Here is a 22,154-nt window from a genome sequence, read left to right as displayed (position 1 = left end):
TTCAAAGTGAGCACAGCCACTATCGGTTTATGGGTGGGGTATCGTTTAATAAGTGAAATGCCAAAACCAGAGTCACCCTCAAGGATCATGGAACAAAAAAAAAGTTTTCCCACACTAAAATAGCTTACACAAATACAATTGTTTTGTACATTTATGGACAATTCCAGCCTAAAACAGGAAAATATTTTTGCTGTGAATTCATTTATCATAGGTCTATGTTTTTTCTCTGACCGTAAAACCATGGGAAACATCAGAATAAATAAAATTACTACGCTGGTTATCGAAAAAAAATCTGCAACACTTAAAATCAACATACTGAACAATGTAAGCGTACCCAGCACTCTTTCTCTTTTTTTTATGACAAAATATAAAAGTGTTTCAGCTGCTGTTCTACTCGACTCAATAACAGAAGTTTGGATGTTTGAGGGACGTTTGTTTCTCACTGTGCCATAGAAGGAACCTCTTTTGCCTGTGACGGTGGGGGAAGAGGTGGAGGGCAGTTTGGAGCTTTGAGTCCAGGCTTTTTCGGAGGAGGCTTTTTCATGCTGGCCTGCTGGCCTCGGGGTGCAGGTGTCGGATGGGGCCTAGTGTCTGGAACCGTCGCAGGTGCGGTTGGGGGTGGAGGGGCCTGCATCTTGAGAGGTGGCGGCAGCTTCGGTTTGGAGAACTGAACCGTGACCTGATCGTTTGGCTGGTTAGACTTGTTCAGGGGGAAAGTTCTCCTTGCTGTAAGAAAGACAGCGGAAAAAAATGACAGCGCTCAGCGCACGAGTACAAGAAGTCGTGTACTTCTGAAAGCGAAAACCTTAATCGACTGAATTATAATTGTGGTATAGACTGTGAACAAAAGATGGATGTAGCCACACTTTTAATGCTTGAGCTGAATCACCAGACATGATGCGATATAACAATAATTCACTCATAATATTTTGCAATAACACAATTTATCACCTCTTTTGCAAAATATGTCCTCACACTTAAAATATGTCATTATCTGTGCTATCCAATAAGATAAAGTGATCTCACTTCAGTTTTTTTGCTGTAAAATGAGATTGTTGAGCAACACTGACATAAGACAGAGTCAGTCTGCTGCCAGTCTTATATCAGTCTGCAACTAAAATGGCAATCATATGCAATCTGTTTTTGATTTAACACCAAATAAATCGTAGAAAATCACATGTCTGTTGCAATCTACTCTAGAGGTTAACAGACTCCTGCATGTTACATAGACTATAAACCTATCACTATATACATGTGTCAAGTTTAGCTACGGTTTCAGTGCTCGCACAGTCTATGTTTAGCCGATATGTACAGGTATGTAATTTCCCAATCAACTATATTTGATTTATGTGTTTAGTTTACTTCATTGACAGAGTACCCAGTTGCTTTACGTTGTTACAAGTATAAGCTATTATACAAATGCACTGCATTTAAGGAAAATTATTTTTGTAGATAGATGAACAGCATAAGTCTTATAAGGCAACATCTTTCAGCCAGCAAGGCAGTTACAAAAGTGTAAAAGATGACGCATGAACCTAAAGATTGATACTCTGGTCAGCGGTATGAGACTTCCTGTTTCCTGTGTACATCCTGATTGTTAAAATAAGAGCGGTAGATGTATTTTTCCTCATAAGGTTGAATTACCAAGCCACTATTTTGACTAACGAGTCTGTACTGAGCTTTGCACAATGGAAAAGAAACAGTAAGTGCTGATAGATATACCCTCAGTCCAACAATAGCTCCTTTGAGATGGATATTTATAATATAGAAAAATTACCCTGATGATCTCATCTTTATGTACTGAGATCATGATCTTTAAAATTTGAAAGATAATGCGTAATAGGATATCCCACACTGTTAAAAAAAATGGTAATATAAAGTATTGTACTGTGTATTTTACAGTTTTAAGTGTACTGTTTTTCTAGAATATCATTAAATTTACATAAATAGACTGATTTCACATTGCAAATGTGAAATAACATAAAATCACTGTAAATGTAATAAAACATAATTTTCTTGTTTTTTAAATATATTTGTCTGTACATATGCATGTTTAGATTGTTAAAATACATTCACAAATGTATCATAATTTCATAAATATTTGTCCGTTATTTGAAAAATTGGTCTGTTAAATTCAAATGTAATGCTATGGAAAAATATATAAAATGGTTCTTATAAACTTTTTTTACATCAAATATTTAGGGCGATCGTGGCTCAAGAGTTGGCAGTTCATCTTGTTATCAGAAGGTTGCCGGTTCGAGCCCCAGCTCGGACAGTCTCGGACGTTGTGTCCTTGGGCACGACACTTCACCTACCACCTACTGGTGATGGCCAGAGGGGCCGATGGCGCGATATGGCAGCCTCGCTTCTGTCAGTCTGCCCCAGCCCAGCTGTGGCTACAACTGTAGCTTGCCTCCACCAGTGAGTGAATGAATATGGAATTGTAAAGCGCTTTGAGGGTCTCGAAAAGCGCTCTATAAATGCAATCCATTATTATTATTTAAACCAACTGTTAACTGTATATTTCTGTACATTTAAGTATTATTATTCATATTGCCGCATTCATTGACCTTGTTTATAGGTAATATCATTGTTTAATCACATTAACATGTTCCTAATTTAATGTTTAAAAGCACTTGAAAAAGGCAAAATCCCATGTAAAATTAGGGCAACAAACTGTATTGTCATTACTGAAAATAACCGTATTTTTATGAGAAAGTTATTTTCTGGTATTTTCTGGTATTATTTTGGCGCCCCAGCTGCCGGAATATTACTGTTTTTTTAGGATTTTTTTTTAACAGTGCAGCTTCGCCTGCGTCAGCTTATATTAGAGTAATATGATGTCTTGTGAGTACGTCTAAAAACTAAAGTGCTTCTGGAGAGGCAGTCCCAGCTCGACCTGTTTGACTGAACCTTTGACTTACGTTTAAACGGTGACGCGATCTTCACTAATGCCCTGGGAGAATCTGGTGGTGCTTCCAAAATTGGCTCAAGCTGGTTCTGTTCTGAGATCTGCCTCTGGGTGGGACTCCGGGCCTGGCCTGAGTTCGTCGCAGATCCTGCTGCTCTGGGAAGCGGAGTCGGGTTCTGGTTTGCTGTCGAGCTGCAGGCGGCTGTAGAGTCAGAGGCCGGAGACGGGCTGGGATCGGTCAAGGATGAGCTGCTGGGCGTCCTGTTTGGGTGAGCAGGTGCTGCCGTCTCCGCTTCAGGGCTGCCCCATGTAGAGGTGCCACTGCGGCCGCTCACAGAGCCAGATTTCACCAGGAAGGAGACGCCACTGTCCTGAGAGGCTGTGCTGCAGGTTCAAGTATTTTAAAGAGTTTTCACTTTTTAGCATTTGAAGCCACTGAATATTTAACATCATATCATAACATATCTTAAAATATAAATATCAGCCACATTATGATTACTGCACTTATTACGCAGTACCTGTTTGTCTTGGAAAGAGGGAAGTGATATGCAGAAGAGGAGGCTGTGGAGGAAGAGGAGGAAACAGTTCTGCTCAGTTTCCCCTTTTCTGGGACAACGGGAGAGGGCAGAGACGCATCCAGGACCTCGGGAAGTTCTGGGATCTCGAATGAGAGAGCTGATCAAAACAAATAAGTAAAAAGAGTCTTACTCATTGCACTCATTACACATTGCACTGATGTAAAGGTTCATCCCCGTTCATATCATCTACATTCATCTTTGACCTTCTACACTTCCACACAGTTTCCTTTCCAAGGTGCATCTATAGGTGTACTAAGTTTCTGAGCGGGTGTTGCAGAGAGGTGAAAATTAACACAGGCTTTATTAATTTCCATGTTTTTCCCCCGTACTCTTGACAGAACAAAGCAGCATTCATATTAACTGCAAATCGTGGTTTTAGCAAGAACTGATCGCAGCAGAAGAAAGAACAATAAAAAAATTTGTGGTTATTGCAAATATGAAAAAAAAAAAAAAAACATGTTACATTAAAATCACCCACATATGAACAGTGGTTAGCAGCAGACTCAGTCAGAGCAAGTGATATTGTGTAAAAGTGATTCTGTGAAGATCTGTATTGTTCGCGATCTGGCTTTCTTACCGGATAAGTAAGTCACATACATGTCTAAGGGCCCAGTTCTTCATTTTTCTGTATCATATCATATCCCCGCATCAGTGTATGTATCTTTTAGTCATGCTGAACAACAAGTCTTCAAAGAACAACTTTGAGTTTGCATTAAGAGTGCATTTACCTTCAGGGAAGAGATCAGAGCTGTACTGAATAAGAGGCTCAATGACTGTCACCACCTGGACTGAAGAAGCTGAAGCCATGTCAAAGAGAGCAGCTTCCCTAAAGAGGCAAAATGATTGAGAGAGCAGAGAAGGACTCACATAAAGCACAAATATTGTTAAGAGTGTAAGAGCAGGAAGAACTTGGAATATGATTAAACACACGTACCCCTCAGCTCGCGGCCAGAGCAGGTTTGGTCCCAGGACGATGGCGACGTTACTTGGTGTCATTTTGTTTACAGCCTGCTGCTCAGACAACAGAGACAAGAACTGGACCAGGTACCTGATAAGCAAAAAAAGAAGAAGGAAAGAAAAAAAGAAGAAGACACACAAGATATATGAAAATTTAAATAAATATAAGACATGCAAAGCAATGTTGCATAGGATGACAGCTTCCACTAGATCTGTCAATGATGTAAGGTGAAAAAGAGAAGTTACAATGTGTATTTTTAGGATTTGAACTTGCTGATTTCCTCTGCCATGTTAGCAACACTGAGGCTGTGCTTTGAAATAAGGGTAGTATGAGCCAAATGTTAAGCCATAGAGGTGGACAGATGTATCTGATTGGTTCAGATCAAAACTTTGTTTCTATGCTTTAAGTTCACTGCGTAGCCCACTCAGTGGTGTTACTTTTATACCTCCAACATGCACAATCAAAAATGTGTGAACATTTGTTTTATTTATAGAATAGAAGCTGACTCAAACTGAGAGACAGGTACATTTGTATTCCAGGTCTAAAAAATACACACAGTGATTTCATGATCACTAAAATGTGTTCAGAATTTCCAATGTGATGATGAGTCATCCCATAAGTCATGACACACTGCTCTCCCTAAACATAAAATGCCTTAAGGTTAATAGTATCACCATTTGTATTGGTATTAGCAATACTGGCCCTGTATTGACTCGGTATCAGATTAATACCTAAATTTGCAGTACTGCACAGCTCTATTAAGCCACACATAATGATAACATGTTGATGCATAGTTCGCTGACTTAGTTGATGAGGTATGGTGGTCCTTAAAGGTCAAAAACAAGAAAACAGCAGCAAATAGAGAGATGCTGCAAAAGCATGCAAAACACAAAGGAAGTTAGATAAAACAATGGAAAGAGGAAAAATGGCAGCAAAAGCTCCAAAATAATGTGACAGCACAGCTGCAGAAGTGAGACGCTAGCAGTAAAGGGCTAACAGCAGGCATGTGTCCACATGAATCATGAATCATGTGATTAAAACACACATTACACATTATTTTTTCCTCCCACAAAACACCATTTTTTTCACTTCTATTGTGTTTTACTAAAATTCCTTTGTTGTTTATTGGGTGTGCCTTGTGTTTTTGTGTGTTTTTGCAGCGTTTTTTCTATTTGCTGCTTTCTTGAGCTGCAGTGCATTCGACCTCTCAGGTCCACCATATACAGGACCAACATAACCTGGTACTAATATAAGCTAATTCATGACACATTAAAAACTAACTAGACGTCTGAGCAGAAACACAAGGGCCAAAATTGACATACACATACTATATATAGACATACACATACAAAACAAAGAGCCATCATGTCTCATGAGCCAACAATACTGCTAAAATATTTCAGTAAATTAGGTATTAGGGAAATTTAAAAAAACAACAACTTCTTCGTCAGGACGTTTGATTATATGACTTTAATGCAAAAAAAGAAAAAAGCTATTCAAAGACTACACACCTGAGGTTGTTGTAGTTTTCAGGTGGCAGTTTCTTTAGAAGTATCTTGAATTGCTCCAGCTTCTCTGACAGCTCTTTCTCCCTATGAGGTCAGAGGTCAGAGTTAAGGAACACACCACAGTAAAAATGAGAAACGTAGAAATTGATTTTGTACAGACCCTGCTGCTTTAAACCAGTCATTGTAGAGGTCAAACGTCATTAGAGGTTCGGGAAGTTCTCGGAGGTAACACTTCAAAGCTCCTGTCGACACATTCAGAAGTAAATCCCAGCTCATTTTTACACCGTTAGATAAAAACATATATTTATTAAGCCAGAATATTGCACTTCGAATTTAACCTTCTTGCTGTTTTCTCAAAATAATCCATTAATAAATGGTTTTATATTGCACTGCTGTAAATAATTCTAGCACACTGAAATGGTGTTTTTGACTTCACAGGAAGCTATGCTTGGAGCAAACAGAAGAGGAACTGGGTTGTTAAAATGAGCTGTGAAAGTCACATTGGCTGGCCAGATGAGGAAGAGCCCTCATGACGGGAAATGGAAGTCGGCACAGCCTCACCTGCCACGGCGTGAGGGTCCATGCTGAACTCGCTGTGGTCCACCGTCCCTTGATTCAGACATGTCTTCAGCCTCTTCACCACCGAGGCTGCAGCAGCCAAGCGAAACAGACCCTGAGGAAAGACGACAGTTCATCAAAAACGGAAGAAAAAAAAGAGCTTTCAAGTGGTAGAAGTCGCAACCAGCCTGCAGTCAGTCAGTTCAAATCAACATAACCAGGGAAAGCCCCCACTGCTCAGAAAGAAAGTGTTAACACCCTGTTTACTGATTATATACGTTTAGACACTGATTTTTTTTCTGCCCTTTCAGTTTGTCCATACAGTTTGTGCTTAACATGCAAAACTCATTACTTTCCCATCAATCTTAACTGTACTTTGTAGTTACTGCAAATGAACAAATATTAACACACCAATGCTCTAAACTTCTTTTTAATTTCAGTGAGTAAATCTGACTCCAGTTTTGCAGAGCTGCTTTAAATAGGAACTGTGATGTTAATTTGGAGCTCTTTTCTTTGTTCCTGTGTTGCTACACTAACTTTGGTTCAAAAGAATCACTATTCATATAACACTGGGCCTTTGTGCAGCTCCTCAATTCAGCCGATAGCTGAGCCGTGAGCCTGAGATGACCATGTGATGCATTATAGTGATCCAAGAGTGTACAAAGTGTCTAAATTATTGCTTAGAGCAGCATAAATCCTGAGAGTTACATAACAGTAATAACCTCAGAAACCAATATGATGTGCACTCAAGCTTGGACGGTGCACAGCAATTTAAGTTGGCAACGAAAGCACTTTTAATTTGCATATTTCTGGGTCTGCGTGTTACGATTGCGAACACTGTGTGGTACCTCCTCTCTCATGCCTGTTCTCAGCAGCATGTGAATACACTCCTGGATGGGCACCGCGATTTCTCTGTTGCTTTGAGACAAATGTGAGAGCAGAGGCTCCCCGTAGACCTTCTGGTTGGAGAGGCTTTGTGATGGCTCTGCAAAACACACAGCAGGCATGAGGACGCGTATCGCAATATTACATCAGTGCAGCAGATGAAATGCACATACCAGAGAAAACTCGGGTTACCTTTTTGACTGTGATCCTCTTTGAGTTCGCTGATGTTTCTATCCAGGAACATATGAGAATTCTTGTGGTATTCTGCCTGCAGCTCCAGAAGCTATTTTTTGACCAAGAGAGAAGCAGAGGCGGTGGATATAAAAAGAAACAAAAGTCAAAGTTAAGAAAAAGGTCATCATTATCATTACCGTATGGGTGACTCACACGAATAAAGTAATTTGCATAGTCATCCTCCTTAGTTGCAAAGTGATACAGGTCTGCAGAGTACTGGTCCTACGGAGACAACAGCAAAAGGTCAGAGATCAAGACTACGCCACTGATTCCATACAGGCGGAAGACAGACACTAAAACACTTGTACCTTGATGCTCTCCAGCTTCCTCCAAGCTTCTTCCATTTCTTCCCTAAGCCCGTCCTGCTTTGCCTGAGGTCCAGTGCTAGCCTGACTCCTGACCACACATACACACACACGCCCGCACATAAAAAAAATGTGACAAATTGTGGGGTGTGTGTGGTTAAAGTGCAGGATATTTAAAAACCTCACCTCATTCTTGCATTGTTCCAATCTGTTGTGAGCTTTGCAAACTGCTTTTTGTTCCTTAGAATTTCAGGTAAATCATCCTAAATGGACACAAAAAGTGGGAAAAATAGATTTTACGTGATCATTTAGCTACATCTACATGATTGTGCATGTGTGTAGTCTATATTTCTAAATAAGCACTTACAGGGGATGGGCAGAATAAAGCAAAGACTTAACAATGACGTTCAAGTGGCTACATGAAAACAAGTAGTTAACTCATCTAGCATTTAACGACCTCCTTTGTACCTATAATGACGAATTTTGACACCTCAGTGTACATCAGTAAAGTTGTGGTTTGATGACCATTTGAACAGTTTGGGGGGTTTCCAGCTAATGTTTGATGCAAACTGAGTCATTTTGTTCAACGGGAAGGCCTAAACTTTGACAGAAACCCCTCAGTTCACGGGTTAAAATGTTAAAAAGCACTTTTAGCCTAAATTATATCAGAACATGTTCTTGGTTTTGCTCATCGCTTATCTTCTGTTCAGCAACATGAACATTAAGCTGTTATCACCTCGCTAAGCTTGTTTAGTGGCTCCAGGACCTCCTTCTCCACTTTCACCTCAAAGTCTGCCAGCATGTTGGCCAACATCTTCTCCATGAAACAGCACATTTCCAGCACCCTCCTGTCACACACACAACCAAATCATGATAAATATCCACCTCATATCTGATATACTGTTTTGGAAATATATCAGAAGACATGCTATAAATATCATTTAAAAGTGCAAATAATCAGATAAAGCATGTTCCTTCAGATTTAAACTAGATAAATCAATATACAAAGCAAATGGCATGGCTCCAACCCATCAGGCTAACCTATTACAGCGATAAACTCTAAATAAAGCAGATGCACAGAGCTCTGGTCACAAGTCATAGACAGCATCCTCTTTCTTTTTTCACCCAGAACTGAAAACTCGAAAACCTCCACTGTAGAGTCATGAGGTTTTTGCATGACTCTAGTGTCAGTGAGAACATTGGAGTTCAAGTACAGAACACAGATGGATCAGTGGAGGGGTGGATGGGTAACTGCAGAGGATCAAACCTGTCACCTGATTGAGGACTCTGCATCGAAGTCTTTCAGACTTTCTGCCATGCTGACAGACAGAAGCATCAGAGGAAGCTTTTTCTGTAGAGAGAGGAGGACATGTGACATTTTTCAGTAACTAACAGAGCATTTCCATAAACTACGCAGATGTATTAGCACTGATACCATTCGTCTTTCTGCCTCCAGCCCCGGTTGACTCTGCATGCATCCCTGCAGCTTTTTATGGAGGACCTGAGCTGCCTTCCTGGCCGGTTCAATCCTCTGCTCCACCTTTGGTCAAACATACATAGGGTGAACCTTAGAGCGTCTAATGATGGTATTTAATTTATTTTTTACTGCTCTAAATGATGTGTGCAAACGAAAAATGCTATAGTTGCATAAATTTACATGAAATAGAACGTGGGTGGTAGGTGAATGTGTCCTCTAGTAGAGCTAGTAGAGCATCGCTGTGGTAACCATTGACAATATACAGCTATGGCTGTAAACCACACTGTATCTTGAATAATACATTATTCATAACAGGATAAGAATAAAAAAAATCTTTAAGGGTAAAGCAGGTTATTTTTCTCACCATAACCAGGTCTTCATGTAGAAGGTCGGTAGCATCTTGTGACCTGCACAAAAATGGATACTAATTTAGAAAAGATCTGCTGTCTAGTGCATTGTTTTAGCATGATATTTAATGCAGCGGTCCCCAACCTCCAGGCCATGGACCAGTACCGGTCCGTGAGTTGTTTGGTACCGAGAGCCGAGGCTCGGGTGTGAAATTTATGGTTTTCAGGATTTTTATCAGTTTTTATCGTTATTTTATAATAATTTTTATCAATAACTCGGTTTCCTTGGGTCTTTTCCAGTGTGTTACGAATAAATCCTTTTTCTTTTTTTTTTGGTACTGGTTTTATTTATCCGCTACACCTTAAAGGCCGGTCTGTGAAAATATTGTCGGACATAAACCGGTCCGTGGCGCAAAAAAGGTTGGGGGCCGCTGATTTAATGCATATAATTAAGCTAACGAAACACGTGTCTGTTGATATTCAGGGTTTTCTAAATTTAATAAAATCAAATGAATTCAAACATGCAACCTTGGACTGTGATATTCCACTCGCGTTTTTATATTCTGTGGTCTAAAATAAATTGTTACTCAGCTAATCAAAATGTGAAAAAAATACTGATAGCTGTAGCTAAAAAGAAATAAATGTGTAAAAAAAAATAAAGGGGCTTGAAATGTACATTTTGACTTAAAAATCGTATCCGTCTCAATGTTTGAAACCAACCTGTAACCCATGCTTAAAACTGAAACAATAAAACTTGAAAAACGCTAGCATTAGCATGCTAACGTGCTCACAATGAACATAGCCAACATCACACACTGGTTTTGAAGTTCACTATTTCAGTCATTGCTATCTTTTTTACATATATATTATTATTTTTAACCAGACATGACAAACCAGGCCTGGACTTTAAGGCTGGTGAAAATTGAAATACACTATTACTGCTTCCATAGGAATTCAGAGGATAAGTAGCAGAGAAACTGCAAAAAACTGCAAGAGCTACATTTACATTAGTTTCGACAGATTACACAGACTGTGTAATCTTTTCATCTTCATTGCAGTACAGCTATAAAAAGATTGAACAAGTGTGGCTTGTTTGGAAGGGTTTCTAGCAGAAAGGCTCTACAAAAAGAACATTTCAGCCCAGCACAGTGGCCGTGCCTGAAAAACGTACAAATCTTCTGGAGCAATGTCACAGCTCCATGTTTGACCAAAAACCCCAGAGCGTCAAACCCAGAGCTGATACCCAGAGTATCAACACAAATGTCTCATGTATTAAGCACGGTGGTGGAGGGGTGATGATTTGGGCTTGTTTTGCAGCCACAGGATCTGTGAACCATGCAATCACTGACCATGTCAACCATGAACTTCTCTGTGCACCAAAGTGCTCTAGAGTCAGATGTGAGGCTATCTGTCCGTCAGCTAAAGCTTAGCTCAGAGAGGACATGCAACAGAACAATGATCCTAAATGCTGCAGCAAACCTACAAGAGAATGACTAGAAAAGAATCAAGGTGTTGTAGTGACCAAGTCAAAGTCCAGACATCAACTTGAATGAAATGCACGACATGTGAGAGAAGAGTGGGCCAAAATAATTCCATAACAATACGAGAAACTGATAAAGTCATACAGAAAATGAGTACTTCACATTACTACTTCTACAAACTGTTGAATCATGGAATGTACAGTTAAATCTAGTTTTCTAGTTCATTAATACGGTAAAATAAAGTTTCAGCCATTATTACTCATTTGTGAGACTAGATAGTGGGAGTATCCAAAAGTTGTCCAGTTATAAATAGTACAGTAATACACATGAAACACCAATATAACCTAACATAACCGTAATCTCATGAATATATTCAGGAATCTTTCTTATATATATGTCTATAAAACTAGACTTGAACAATGCATCACACCCTGCTGACGATCAGAAAGAATGCCACTTTAAGGCACTTCTGCACTGGCATCAATCCTTCATATACAGTCATTTAGCAGGTAAGTGATGTTTACCATGTTGACTGTCTCAGTTTAGCATGTTGCTGTGCTAATTAATATTTGCTGATTAGTTACAAACACAAAGTACAGCCCCAGCTGACTAGACTTGCTTTTAGTAACAAATCAAATGAAACTTTCACCAAGAATTCAGTTAAGAGTCATCGCAATTTTTTGGTGTATTTGAGTATACCACGTGATAAAGTTATTTCTGTACTGGGTAACTGACTTTCCTACTGTTTCAGTGCAGTGGCCTCGCAGTTTGCGCCTCTTCTGCATGGGGGACATAAATATATCTCAATGTGGGGGTGGTAAAAGATAAAGGACATTTTAGGCCTGAATAACATGCGACACCATGACAACAGCCTATGCATGGGCGTGTAGGGTAGTGTTGTGGTTTATTTAGCACCAGGTGGGGAGGACTGCAACACCACAAGTTTCTCTGCTGTTACAAGAGGAGGCAAAGCGATCTACAGAGAGCCGATAAAAGTCACTGCAGCCATTATGTTTGTGTTAAGCTGAAAGGAAACCAAGCCCAGTTCACAAAGAGTTCAGTTATGCTTCAGTACTTCTAAGGTATAGTTTTAATTCCTCTCGTGAATCTGACATCTGGCCTTTCGAAACACAAAGAGAAGAAATCCTCATTAGGTCCTTGTTTTAGAGCACATATACTTTATTAGGAATTCTATGTGAGACCTTAGAGGTATATGTGTTTAGATCAGTGTGCAATATGTCTATTTATATGTGTGTTTATTTCATCAGAGCTCAGCGCTCCAGTACAAAGTGAAAAGTGCTGTTCGTGCTAGTTGGAGCCCACGTTGCCCTGCTGCAGATGCACGCTGCCGAGTTTATTATTAAACCAGAATGCGTCAAAGGTAAAGGGAGCACGGCCTGAAACCGCACTCCTCTAGCCCTGCTGCATGCAAGCTTGTACCAAGAAAACCAAATAGCGCATAGGTGCATGATTTAGGCACCCACTTCTTTGCTAATGCCAGTGACTCAGTGCTAGTCAACCACAGGAATGCCTAACACAATCTGACACCTACTTTCGACTGCGTTTAAGGTGTTGTGCAAAAGTCTTGAGCCATCCCACATTTCTTCATTTTTTTGCAAGGAAAACAGGAAATAGGTGTTTACTGAAACATGTGCAAACCTGCATGGAAATACAGTATATAAGGCAAAAACAGAGTTTTGTATAACTACCAAGTCTATTTTTCATATGACATATTTATTCTTCAGCGCAGTTTGAACTCCTGTATGCAGATTTTGTGTAGTCTTCGGGAATAGTTCTCTGGGCTTCTTGGAAGATATTCAAAATGTTCTTTGGATTTTGGTCTTTTGTTCTGTTCTCTGTCCAGATGTTCCCACACTGCTCCAGTGATGAGGTCCGGGATCTGTAGAGCCCAGTCCATTACTATTCCACTGTGTCCACTCTGACAGCGCGTTTGGGTCTCGAAGACAAATGAAGTCAATCAAACACTTTCGCCGCGCAACATGGCTAAAGACCAGTAAATCTATGTGCTCTATCAATTTTGACAAGCTCTCCAACACCACTTGCTGAAATGCAGACCCAAACCATGACAGAGCCTGTTTTACAGATAAACTCTCCTGACCCGAATTTCACATTTGGATTTAACACTCCATCAGACCCAACAATTTTCAGTCCACTTCTTGTGTAATTAGGCATACCTCAACCTTTTCTCCCTGTTTCCCTTCTATAAGAACAGCTTCTTGACAGACACCCTTCCACTGAATTTCTAACGAGGCTTTAGCGAACAGTATGTGAATCAGCTGAAGAGCCTTCAAAAAGCCCGGAGAACTGTTGCTCCACTTTAAAAAATGACAAGAAAATGTGAATGCTTGGAAGTAAAATACAAAGAAATGAAGGGTGGCTCAAGACTTTGCAAAGTTCTATATGACAAAGGCTTTTATTTTTTACTTAATGTTTGCACTGCTGAAATATCAGTTTAGCGATTTAAAAGCAACCTTTTGGCAAAGAGCCACCATCTTTCTAGAGTGTGTTTCTAACATTTACCACAACCTTGAGACAGTTTCTCTGTTCAGAAATGCTGACCCGCTCTGAGTCCGAGGTTTCCCTCAAAATCCAAACAGTATGAGTCACTTTAAAGAGGAACCAGCTACTTTACACACTTCCATCACAATGAAAGTGAGAACACACAAAAAACCAAATCAGATTATTAAACTGACATGAAAACTTCTGCACTGAGAATTCCCCTCACTCTTAGAGTTAAAGAAAATAAAGTCTTTAAAGTCTCAAAGTAAAGCGATCCATCGTATTAGTAACGCAGCGGTGGATAATTTTCATGTAGTCTGATAGCAGGAGTGGCATTAAGGTGACTGGTAGTATAGGATGAGCATAAATGACCAAAATAAAACAGAGAAGTCTCAGTGATATTTCCCTACAGACAGCCATTGAATACTACTGTTCAAGCTGATGTATATTCATTACACGGCTGTGGTTACTGATTTCTTTATCTAATGCGGCCATATGTAACTCAAGGGATATCTGTCTTACACGACGCAATGTCTGGGGCCACAGAAGACCTTAAATTTACTTTAAATGTGATCATAATGTCGTTTAAATGCAACATTCAGAATATGAGTTCAGGCTTACCTTGTCGCAGTGCCCAACTGCTTCAGGATGCTCAGAGACTTCCCGAGCATGCTGGTAGCACAGTCCAACCAGCCTTTCTACCTGACCTACCCACTCTTGATCGACTCAACAAGGTATCCTGTTAATAAAAAAATTAAAAAAGTGGAGGAAAAGTCCACTCAGGTTCCAGGCTGCGTTACTGCATCAGGAAGAGAAAGCACAGACTGGTGGCTCTGCCTCTGCTTTGTCTGTTTTTTGTGTGTTCATGCATGCGTGTTTTGGCCTTTGGTTTTCGTTCTCGTTTCAGGAGCACGCTCTTGAGTCACGTCGAGCACAAGTCAGCGAATGAGGAAGTTGCACAGATGATATGCAGGCTGTGAGAGGGAAGAGAGATTTTTTTGTTGTTGTTGTTGCATCGTCACACTATGAGTTGACAGTCTAAAATGACACATGAAGTGACAGAGAAGAAGGAGTGGGATTGTGTAGGCATCATTTGACTTTTAACTACATGAAAGGTTGAGCCGCCTTTGCAGACGGATGTCTCATAAGGAATAATTTGTGCAGCGCTGCATTTGTTTGTTGCATCTTGTAATTAGAATGATGCTCGCCCACTTAAAATATCCTCCAGGCACGGCTGTGGTTAGTGTGTAGTTCTGTAAACTAAGGTAAAAAGGATGTGAAATGGCCAAAAGAGGAAACTGAGCTGCTCTTTGTAACATTTTTTTCCTGTCAGCTTGAAAGCTATTCCCATTTTAATGAGTCCACTCTCTTCCTCTTTAAAAATCTGGGCATTTTAATTTTTGCTTCAGGTATTCTGCTTCCTTTTCAGTTAACATTTTTAGATCTTTTGGGGTTTTTTTGGTTGTTGTTTTGTAAACACAGCACTGACTTTCTGCAGTCTCTGTAAGTTTACTGTTACAGTTAGTGTAACTCGCCTTTAATCGTTGCTGAAGTTACTTTACTTACGCGTCTCCTTTTAGCTGCATTTCTGGACTTGAGGACCATTCTTATGTTTTCGAATTTATTGTTCTTAAATTTATGGTGATTGCAAATCATGTCTCCATTCATGGCACACAGATGTTTTTATTCTTCTTGTTTCACTTTGACTTTAGATTTAGGCAAGCAGTCACAAAGGGCTCTACCCTTCCTGTTTGGGCTCAGACACTTTCAGTACGAAATCTGTTACAAAAACAAAAACTACAGTAAGGACACGTTAATCCCATGAATTACATAGAAACGAATAATGATGCCTTTAAAAAATTAAACATTACTGTGCTTGTTTCCACATCATTTTAAAGTTTGTAGTGTGTAGATCACCTTCTAAAATCACCTTGCTTTTCATCCTCAGATCCTGCGATTTTAACAAAATGCACTTCATAACTCAATTAGGAGGCACATGAAATCAGCTTATCACAACCATTAAGTTTTTGTAATCTTATTTTGTGAAATTATACTGTTACTTGTGTAGTGTTTTGCAAACAGTAGATAAATGATCTTTATTTTCTCTGCTCATTCGCTGGGGGTTAAAAACTGCATGTGTAGGATTTGCAATGAAATGCAATACGTTTAAAAATGTTGCTGTATTTGCTCCAAAATACCTTCCAGGAGGGAGCTATGACAGTTCTACCTTTGGATCATGGTGAAATGGCACCTGAGCTTTATTTCACTGCATTCCAGACTTTTTTCTTCTTTATTCTTTCAGCATTGACACTAAATCGATCAGAGGGTGCAAGCGAGATTGAACCCGCCCTCACCTGCCACATGCTACAGCCTAGTGGCAGCATTGTCAAAATGCACATGACAAACAAACTGACACTTTATTTTTAGCAGTTTCCTGACCATTTTTTTTTTTTTTTTGGCTGCGAGTCAAATTACATTTCTGCAACACTGAGTTTCATACAGCACTGTGCAAACTTTTTGAGCAACCCTTCGCCCCGCCCCAGACTTTTTTTTGGTCATGCTTTAAGGTGAACTTGAGTAATAACTTATCAGGCTTTTGAGAGAAATGTTTTTGTTTGTTTAGCCACTTAATAATCATTCAAACATAAAAAGGCACATAGCTCAATGAATAAACCAGTGTTGTGTCTGCATATGAAGTATGCATCTTTAGGTATTTTGTTACTAGCGGCCTATCAGGAAAAAAAATTAAAGAAAAACATTTCAGATTCTTTAGTTGAAGCCATGAAAAATACGAAAGATAACACAGTTTAACAGGTATAATACAGTAAAATATCAGTCAGGAGAAAAGTACAGTGAGTGTCTAAAGGCATCTGAAAAACATGGTGGAAGCTCTATTGTGGTTTCGGGTTGCATTTAAGCCAGTGATTTTGAGGAGCCTGTCAAAATTGATGGAATTCTTAATGCAGAAAAGCACCATTGGATTTTGATTCATGATGCAATACCATACGGAAAGTGTCTAATTGGCAACAGCTTCATTTTTCGGTATGACAGTGATCCCAAACACACAGACAATGGAGCACTATCAGGCATGGATTGGTCACCGCAGAGTCCAGACCTCAACATTATTAATGTAGTGTGGGATCATCTTAACAGAGAACAGAACAAAGAAGACCTTTGAATGTCCTTCAAGAAACATTGAGAAATATTCCTGAAGACTACTTAAAGAAATGACATGAAAGGTGCCTGAGAGTTCAGGATGTGTTGAAGAATGAAGGCACTCATCCCAAATACTGTTTTTCAAGCTCGTTAGAATTGTATACACTGTTTTTGCCTCATTTATTGCATTTATTTTTGTACATTATTTAATCACTGCACCCATTTCTCTAATATTATATATACATTTTGAATTAGGAGTGGCTCAAGATGTTTTCACAGAACTGGACATAGTTTGGCATCTGGCACAAGTGCACTATTACTTTCAGGTCAATCCAAGTTACTCTGTTTATCAGAATCCAACATGTTTTACTGTGTTAGGTGAGCAGATGAAACAGTCCAATGCTTGCAGTTTAAATTAGATGCAGCAACCCAGCTGATCAGTTTATTGTTTCAAATCACTTCAAATACATGAGGAAAAACATCTCTTACACCTCATGATTTCAACAGTTTGTTCAGTGAACATCGTAGCAAACACCATAATTCTGTTCAATACAATTTTCAATGCACCACATAACAACTTACCAATTTATTATGTTCACCTGTTAAGTCTAAACATTTCAGCTGCCCTGCAGAAAATCCTCTCTTTGTGAAGTTAATAACATTCGATTTTTGTTTGCGCTGTGAGAGCCATCATCTGGAAGCTGTTTTTAGTGGTGCTTATGTATATAAGTGCATTACTGCTGACTGGTAATGTACCTAAGAACGTACGTGTATGTTAACTGTATTACTTTAATTACAGAAGGAAAAAACAGTGAGCTGGTCTCATGTAAACTTTAACAAGGCGACAAAAGACAAACTCTGCTACAGAAATACAGAAGCTCTCACTAGAAACAGCGCAAGGCCAAAAATACTTAGTATGTTTCAGATTAAACTTTTAAACACAGATACATCACCCCCCCCCCCCAAAAAAAAATGTCAGTAAGTTGACTGAAGGTAAGAAAGTAATGACAACAATCACGGGCCACAAGATGAACCAAATAATGATATAGTGCCTTGCCTTGGTGGAGACAACAGCCAATTATTTCCACTCTGTAAATTTCCAATTAAAAATGTGTTTTCATATCAATGGCAAACTGAAAAATGGGACAACGGTGTCTGAAAATTTTGATTTTACTCTAATGGAGTGAGAAGAATGAGAAAACTTTATGCAAAATATCAACTCAACTGATTTCTGATAACTGAGCTGCAGCATACCATTTTAAACCTAGAACAAAGTAGTAAAGTCCAGAGTGTATTTCCTATATCAGTTCATGTGTTTAATAATGTTCTTTCCTTCTCCTGTCGCAACAAAACAGTTGAAACTGGAGAAAAAGTAAAGCACCAAAGAAATCCTCATGGATGTTCAATTTTACATGACCAGTAAACTTCTATTAGGTAATCTTGTTTAAAAAAATGCACAAATCAAAAGGAATGCAAATAACTTCAGCAGCTTTTGAATTAAAAACCTGGTAGGTGTGGAACAATGAAGAGGCTGTGAAGCACTTGGAAAACCTGCGATTGTCTCCTGTGGAATATTGAAGGAGTTTTAAAGAAAACTGGAGGCATTCCAAATGTTGCATTTCTCTTCATCTTGTTTTGCTCCACCTGTTTTCTCTTGCCGTGGAAGCCCCACGAACTTCTGATTTAAAATGAGGTACAGGAGTTTAAGAGCAGTCCTGATCTGACACTACCCATAATGGTCCCCTCCCCGTTCTCCTCTGCTTCTCCCTCCATCCCTCTGAGAGTGAAGTACATGGCGAAGCTTTCAGGTGGAGGACTAGCGCTTTGCTTTGGCTTCTTCTGCTTCTTTCTCTGATGAAAAATGACCAAAAAAAAGAAAATAGCGCAAAGCTTTGAGTTTCAAAGTGCTAAACATTTCCATAAAACTCATCCAAACACTGAGTCATAAAGTCTCCTGCTGGTTATTGTAATTATGAGAACGGCACACTAAAGCAGCAAGCCTTGCAAACATCTGACATCCTGGCGCTTTCTTAGAAGTTCCTCTCCTGCCTCATTTCAGAAAAATGCATTTGTATCCTCTGGCAGTGCAACACTTTGTGTACACAGAAAGGTTTTTTTTTTTTTTCCCCTGTACAAATAAATCTCAAATCCTCTTAAAGCCCCAAGCCAGAGAGGGTAAGTTGAATCATGTTCTGAAGCTTTTGTGTTGCAGCTCTCCATTACTCACAATATAAAAGCCACAGAAACAAGCGTGATGCAGTCACTCTGCTGCAGACAGATAGATGGTTATCTATCGCGCTACAAACTTTTAGAGATGTAGTTTGAAATAAATCTTGGATAAATCTGTGGTTCTGTGTACTCAAGTACATTTTCAGAAATAACATTTTTTAAGCAGCTATTTAAATGAGCAGCAAGGTGTATACTTTTTCCACACTGCACAATTTTCACTCTTCCTCACCTTTCCTGAGTTCTTCTCGCTTCTTGGCAGCCTCCTCCCTCTGTTTCTTGATGATAGCCAGTCTGGCGAGATCAGCTCTGGCCTGCTCGGTCTTACCTTCAAGATGAAGTTTCATGTAGCGCTCTTTTGATTTCTGCTTTTCTATCTCTTCCCTGAAAAAGATACATTAAGATAGTAATATTTAGTCCCCTTGAAAAGGTATGAAACACAAACCAAAACATCTTTTGTTTGACACCCACCTCTCCCTGCGAGAAAGCTCTCTGGGAGCGCTGACGTCTATTTCAGCTACCTTTTTGCTCTTCTGAGCAACACGATTGGGATTCTCAATCTCAATAAGCCCCTCCACTCCACTCCTCTTTCTAACCTACATAAAGAAAGAAAAACCTTTATAACACCAATCACTATGACAGGGCTTGCATCAAAATCTCTTCACAAGCTACCTTCAACAATCGCATACTGCTGTAGTTGTAATGAATCATTTGGATGCAGTTGTTTTCCCATAAAGACATTTCTTGGTCCATCATGTTATTTATGGTGTGGTGCCAAATGTATACAACATATCTGTGTGTGACTGTTGGTCAGTTCAGATCTGTGCCCTGTTGAAACACGCACAGACTAAGGAAAAGGAATAATTGTCTAAATGGTGCTGCTGACAGAGTAAGCATTCAGTGAAAAACAAAAAAGATGCATTTTCAGGTTCTCACACAAACACACACATATTCACACACTGACAAATTAATAACCCATTCACCTCAGACTCGTCGTCGCTGCTGCTCTCCTCCTCAGACTCTGAAGAGCCCTCTTTCTCTGCACCACCATTTTCTTCCTGTTAAAATGCACATACAGTCATACTTAATGTATTTTAAGGTAATCACATATTTGTTACAAAAAAAACCCAAAACTTTCACTCACCAGCTCTCGCTGGGCTCTCATCTGCCGATCAATCTCTTCAGGGTTGCTGAACTGCTTCCCGCGGCCTTTGTGGCCCTTTTTCCCTGCAAGACAATTTTTAAGCTGTCAGTAGCAAAAAGACTGCATCTATTAGCAACATACGTATACTCTCCTCCATTAAACAAGTCGCTTGAATAAATGACAAAAGCTTGCTCCTACTGAAAATACTGCATCCAGATGAACAGAATTAACAAATTAACACTTGGAGCAGAGGAGAGAACTTATAAGTAACCTGCAAAGTTAATCACTGAGTAGAAACAACTATGAAAATGATGGTCCTCTCTAACTATGTAGCCCTATATTTGAGAACAAGTGCCCAAAGCTATCTTTGGCTGATGACACAATTCACAAATTGACTTCAGAAATCCACACAGGCTGCTGCGTGAAGAGAAGATACTGTGAGCGCCGATGAGTCACACTGACGTTTATAGAGGGCCAGCTCCCCTCACCGGCAAATCTGACAGCCGATGACTGTTAGAAGGATGTACCGACAAAAAAAAGCCCGAATAGTTTGATCATATATTTGTGACAGTAAACTTGTACGAAGACAACGTCCAAATAGAAATTTCTATAACTGATTATGTATGTAAAATGACCCGGATGCGGTCTTCTCTGCGCATGGTATTAGCGGTTGAAAGCAAGCAACCAAAAGCAAAACAAAAAATCAAATACTATTCAGGTTTAAGTTAACACCAAGTCGTCATCTGAGCTCACGTGAAAACAAATAAATAATTGGATATCGGTACGTTTCCGATGCCTTTAATAAACCGTTCTTACCGGCAAATTACATTATGCTAACTATGTAGCATGCTAAACATGCTAAGCATGTGTGAATTCAAAGGGCTAATGATCCGCTAGCTAAAATGTACTCACAAAAAGAGGCACATTATGTGAATTTTCGTTTTAATACTTACCACCACGAGGCATTGTTATAGGTGAGGTCTATAAAAGTCCACCACAACGTCAAAGAATAATACAACAGTTCACTCGAAACGCCGGTGATTTAAAGTGCTAGATGAAAAGAATAAAAAGTACTTCGTCTCTCCCGCTATTGGCAGACGCCTCTTTCGCTCGCGGAGACGTACGCATGCGCAGTTGGGACTATGAGCTGCACTGCATGATTGAAACGTGGGATTGACCAATTGGATAAAGAGAGTTACATCATTCATAAAAGTTGCATGTAACGCTTTTCTGTTTAATAATATAATAATGGATAAATAAATAAAATCATAATTATGTATTTGATTATTTGAATCCAAGTTTTTAGAAATGCATTTTGGTAGATAAACTGATAGTTTTGGCATTGTTGTCTTTATTTTCTCTACCTATGACTGTAGTAAACAAAACCTTTAGACAGTGCTGAATAAACTCCTATGACTGACTGAACAACATAGCATAATTCACAAATAAATCAAGCTTTATTGGTCGGTTGGGAAGGAGATGCTGAAATTGAAGACAGATACAGCCTCAGAGTTTGTGCAGGTTTATGCACTACTACTAATAAAAGAATTAAATGTAATGCCTCCAGTTTCCCTTTTCCTTTCACGGGTTTGAGCCTGTTTCAAAAGCATGTTTTTATTCTGTTTGTGAGCTAAATAAAAGAAAACAATGTACAAAAAGAGAAGCCCTGTATGCTATGTATTAAAGCTGTAAATAATTCTGACCACACAAAAGTTACAGTGACAAAAGTTACTCAGTAACTATATGGAAGGCATACTGTATATGAGATTATTGCTCTTATACTATGTGGAGCTGAATGAAAAGCCAAAATAGTGAATGAAGCCTTACTTTTCTTATTTTTTTCTTTGTAATGTGTTACTGTATATT

At 39.3% G+C, this 22,154-nt stretch overlaps 2 protein-coding genes across 2 annotated transcripts; both read right to left on the bottom strand.

Moving 5' to 3' along the window:
* Positions 1–26: 26 nt before the first annotated feature.
* On the bottom strand, positions 27–14,688 carry sh3bp1 (SH3-domain binding protein 1). Its single transcript, XM_031748890.2, has 18 exons — positions 14,384–14,688; positions 9,779–9,821; positions 9,373–9,477; positions 9,212–9,288; positions 8,674–8,785; positions 8,124–8,200; positions 7,941–8,028; positions 7,786–7,854; positions 7,591–7,681; positions 7,362–7,498; positions 6,517–6,628; positions 6,116–6,197; positions 5,959–6,039; positions 4,424–4,537; positions 4,218–4,315; positions 3,430–3,586; positions 2,925–3,295; positions 27–726 (listed from the first exon to the last, which is right to left on the bottom strand). The coding sequence occupies exons 1-18, from the start codon at positions 14,431–14,433 to the stop codon at positions 440–442; spliced, it is 2,151 nt and encodes a 716-aa protein (XP_031604750.1). The 5' UTR covers positions 14,434–14,688; the 3' UTR covers positions 27–439.
* Positions 14,689–17,074: 2,386 nt separating this feature from the next.
* pdap1a (pdgfa associated protein 1a) lies at positions 17,075–21,420 on the bottom strand. The gene is made up of 6 exons (XM_031748849.2): positions 21,242–21,420; positions 20,289–20,371; positions 20,128–20,202; positions 19,616–19,740; positions 19,377–19,528; positions 17,075–18,769 (listed from the first exon to the last, which is right to left on the bottom strand). Exons 1-6 carry the CDS (start codon positions 21,252–21,254, stop codon positions 18,735–18,737), a joined length of 483 nt encoding a protein of 160 aa, XP_031604709.1. The 5' UTR covers positions 21,255–21,420; the 3' UTR covers positions 17,075–18,734.
* Between the last annotated feature and the right edge of the window lie 734 nt (positions 21,421–22,154).

The sequence above is a fragment of the Oreochromis aureus genome, linkage group 8 (assembly GCF_013358895.1).
Source record: "Oreochromis aureus strain Israel breed Guangdong linkage group 8, ZZ_aureus, whole genome shotgun sequence".
Lineage (NCBI taxonomy): Eukaryota > Metazoa > Chordata > Actinopteri > Cichliformes > Cichlidae > Oreochromis > Oreochromis aureus.
This window is presented reverse-complemented; position numbering and strand designations above follow the sequence as displayed.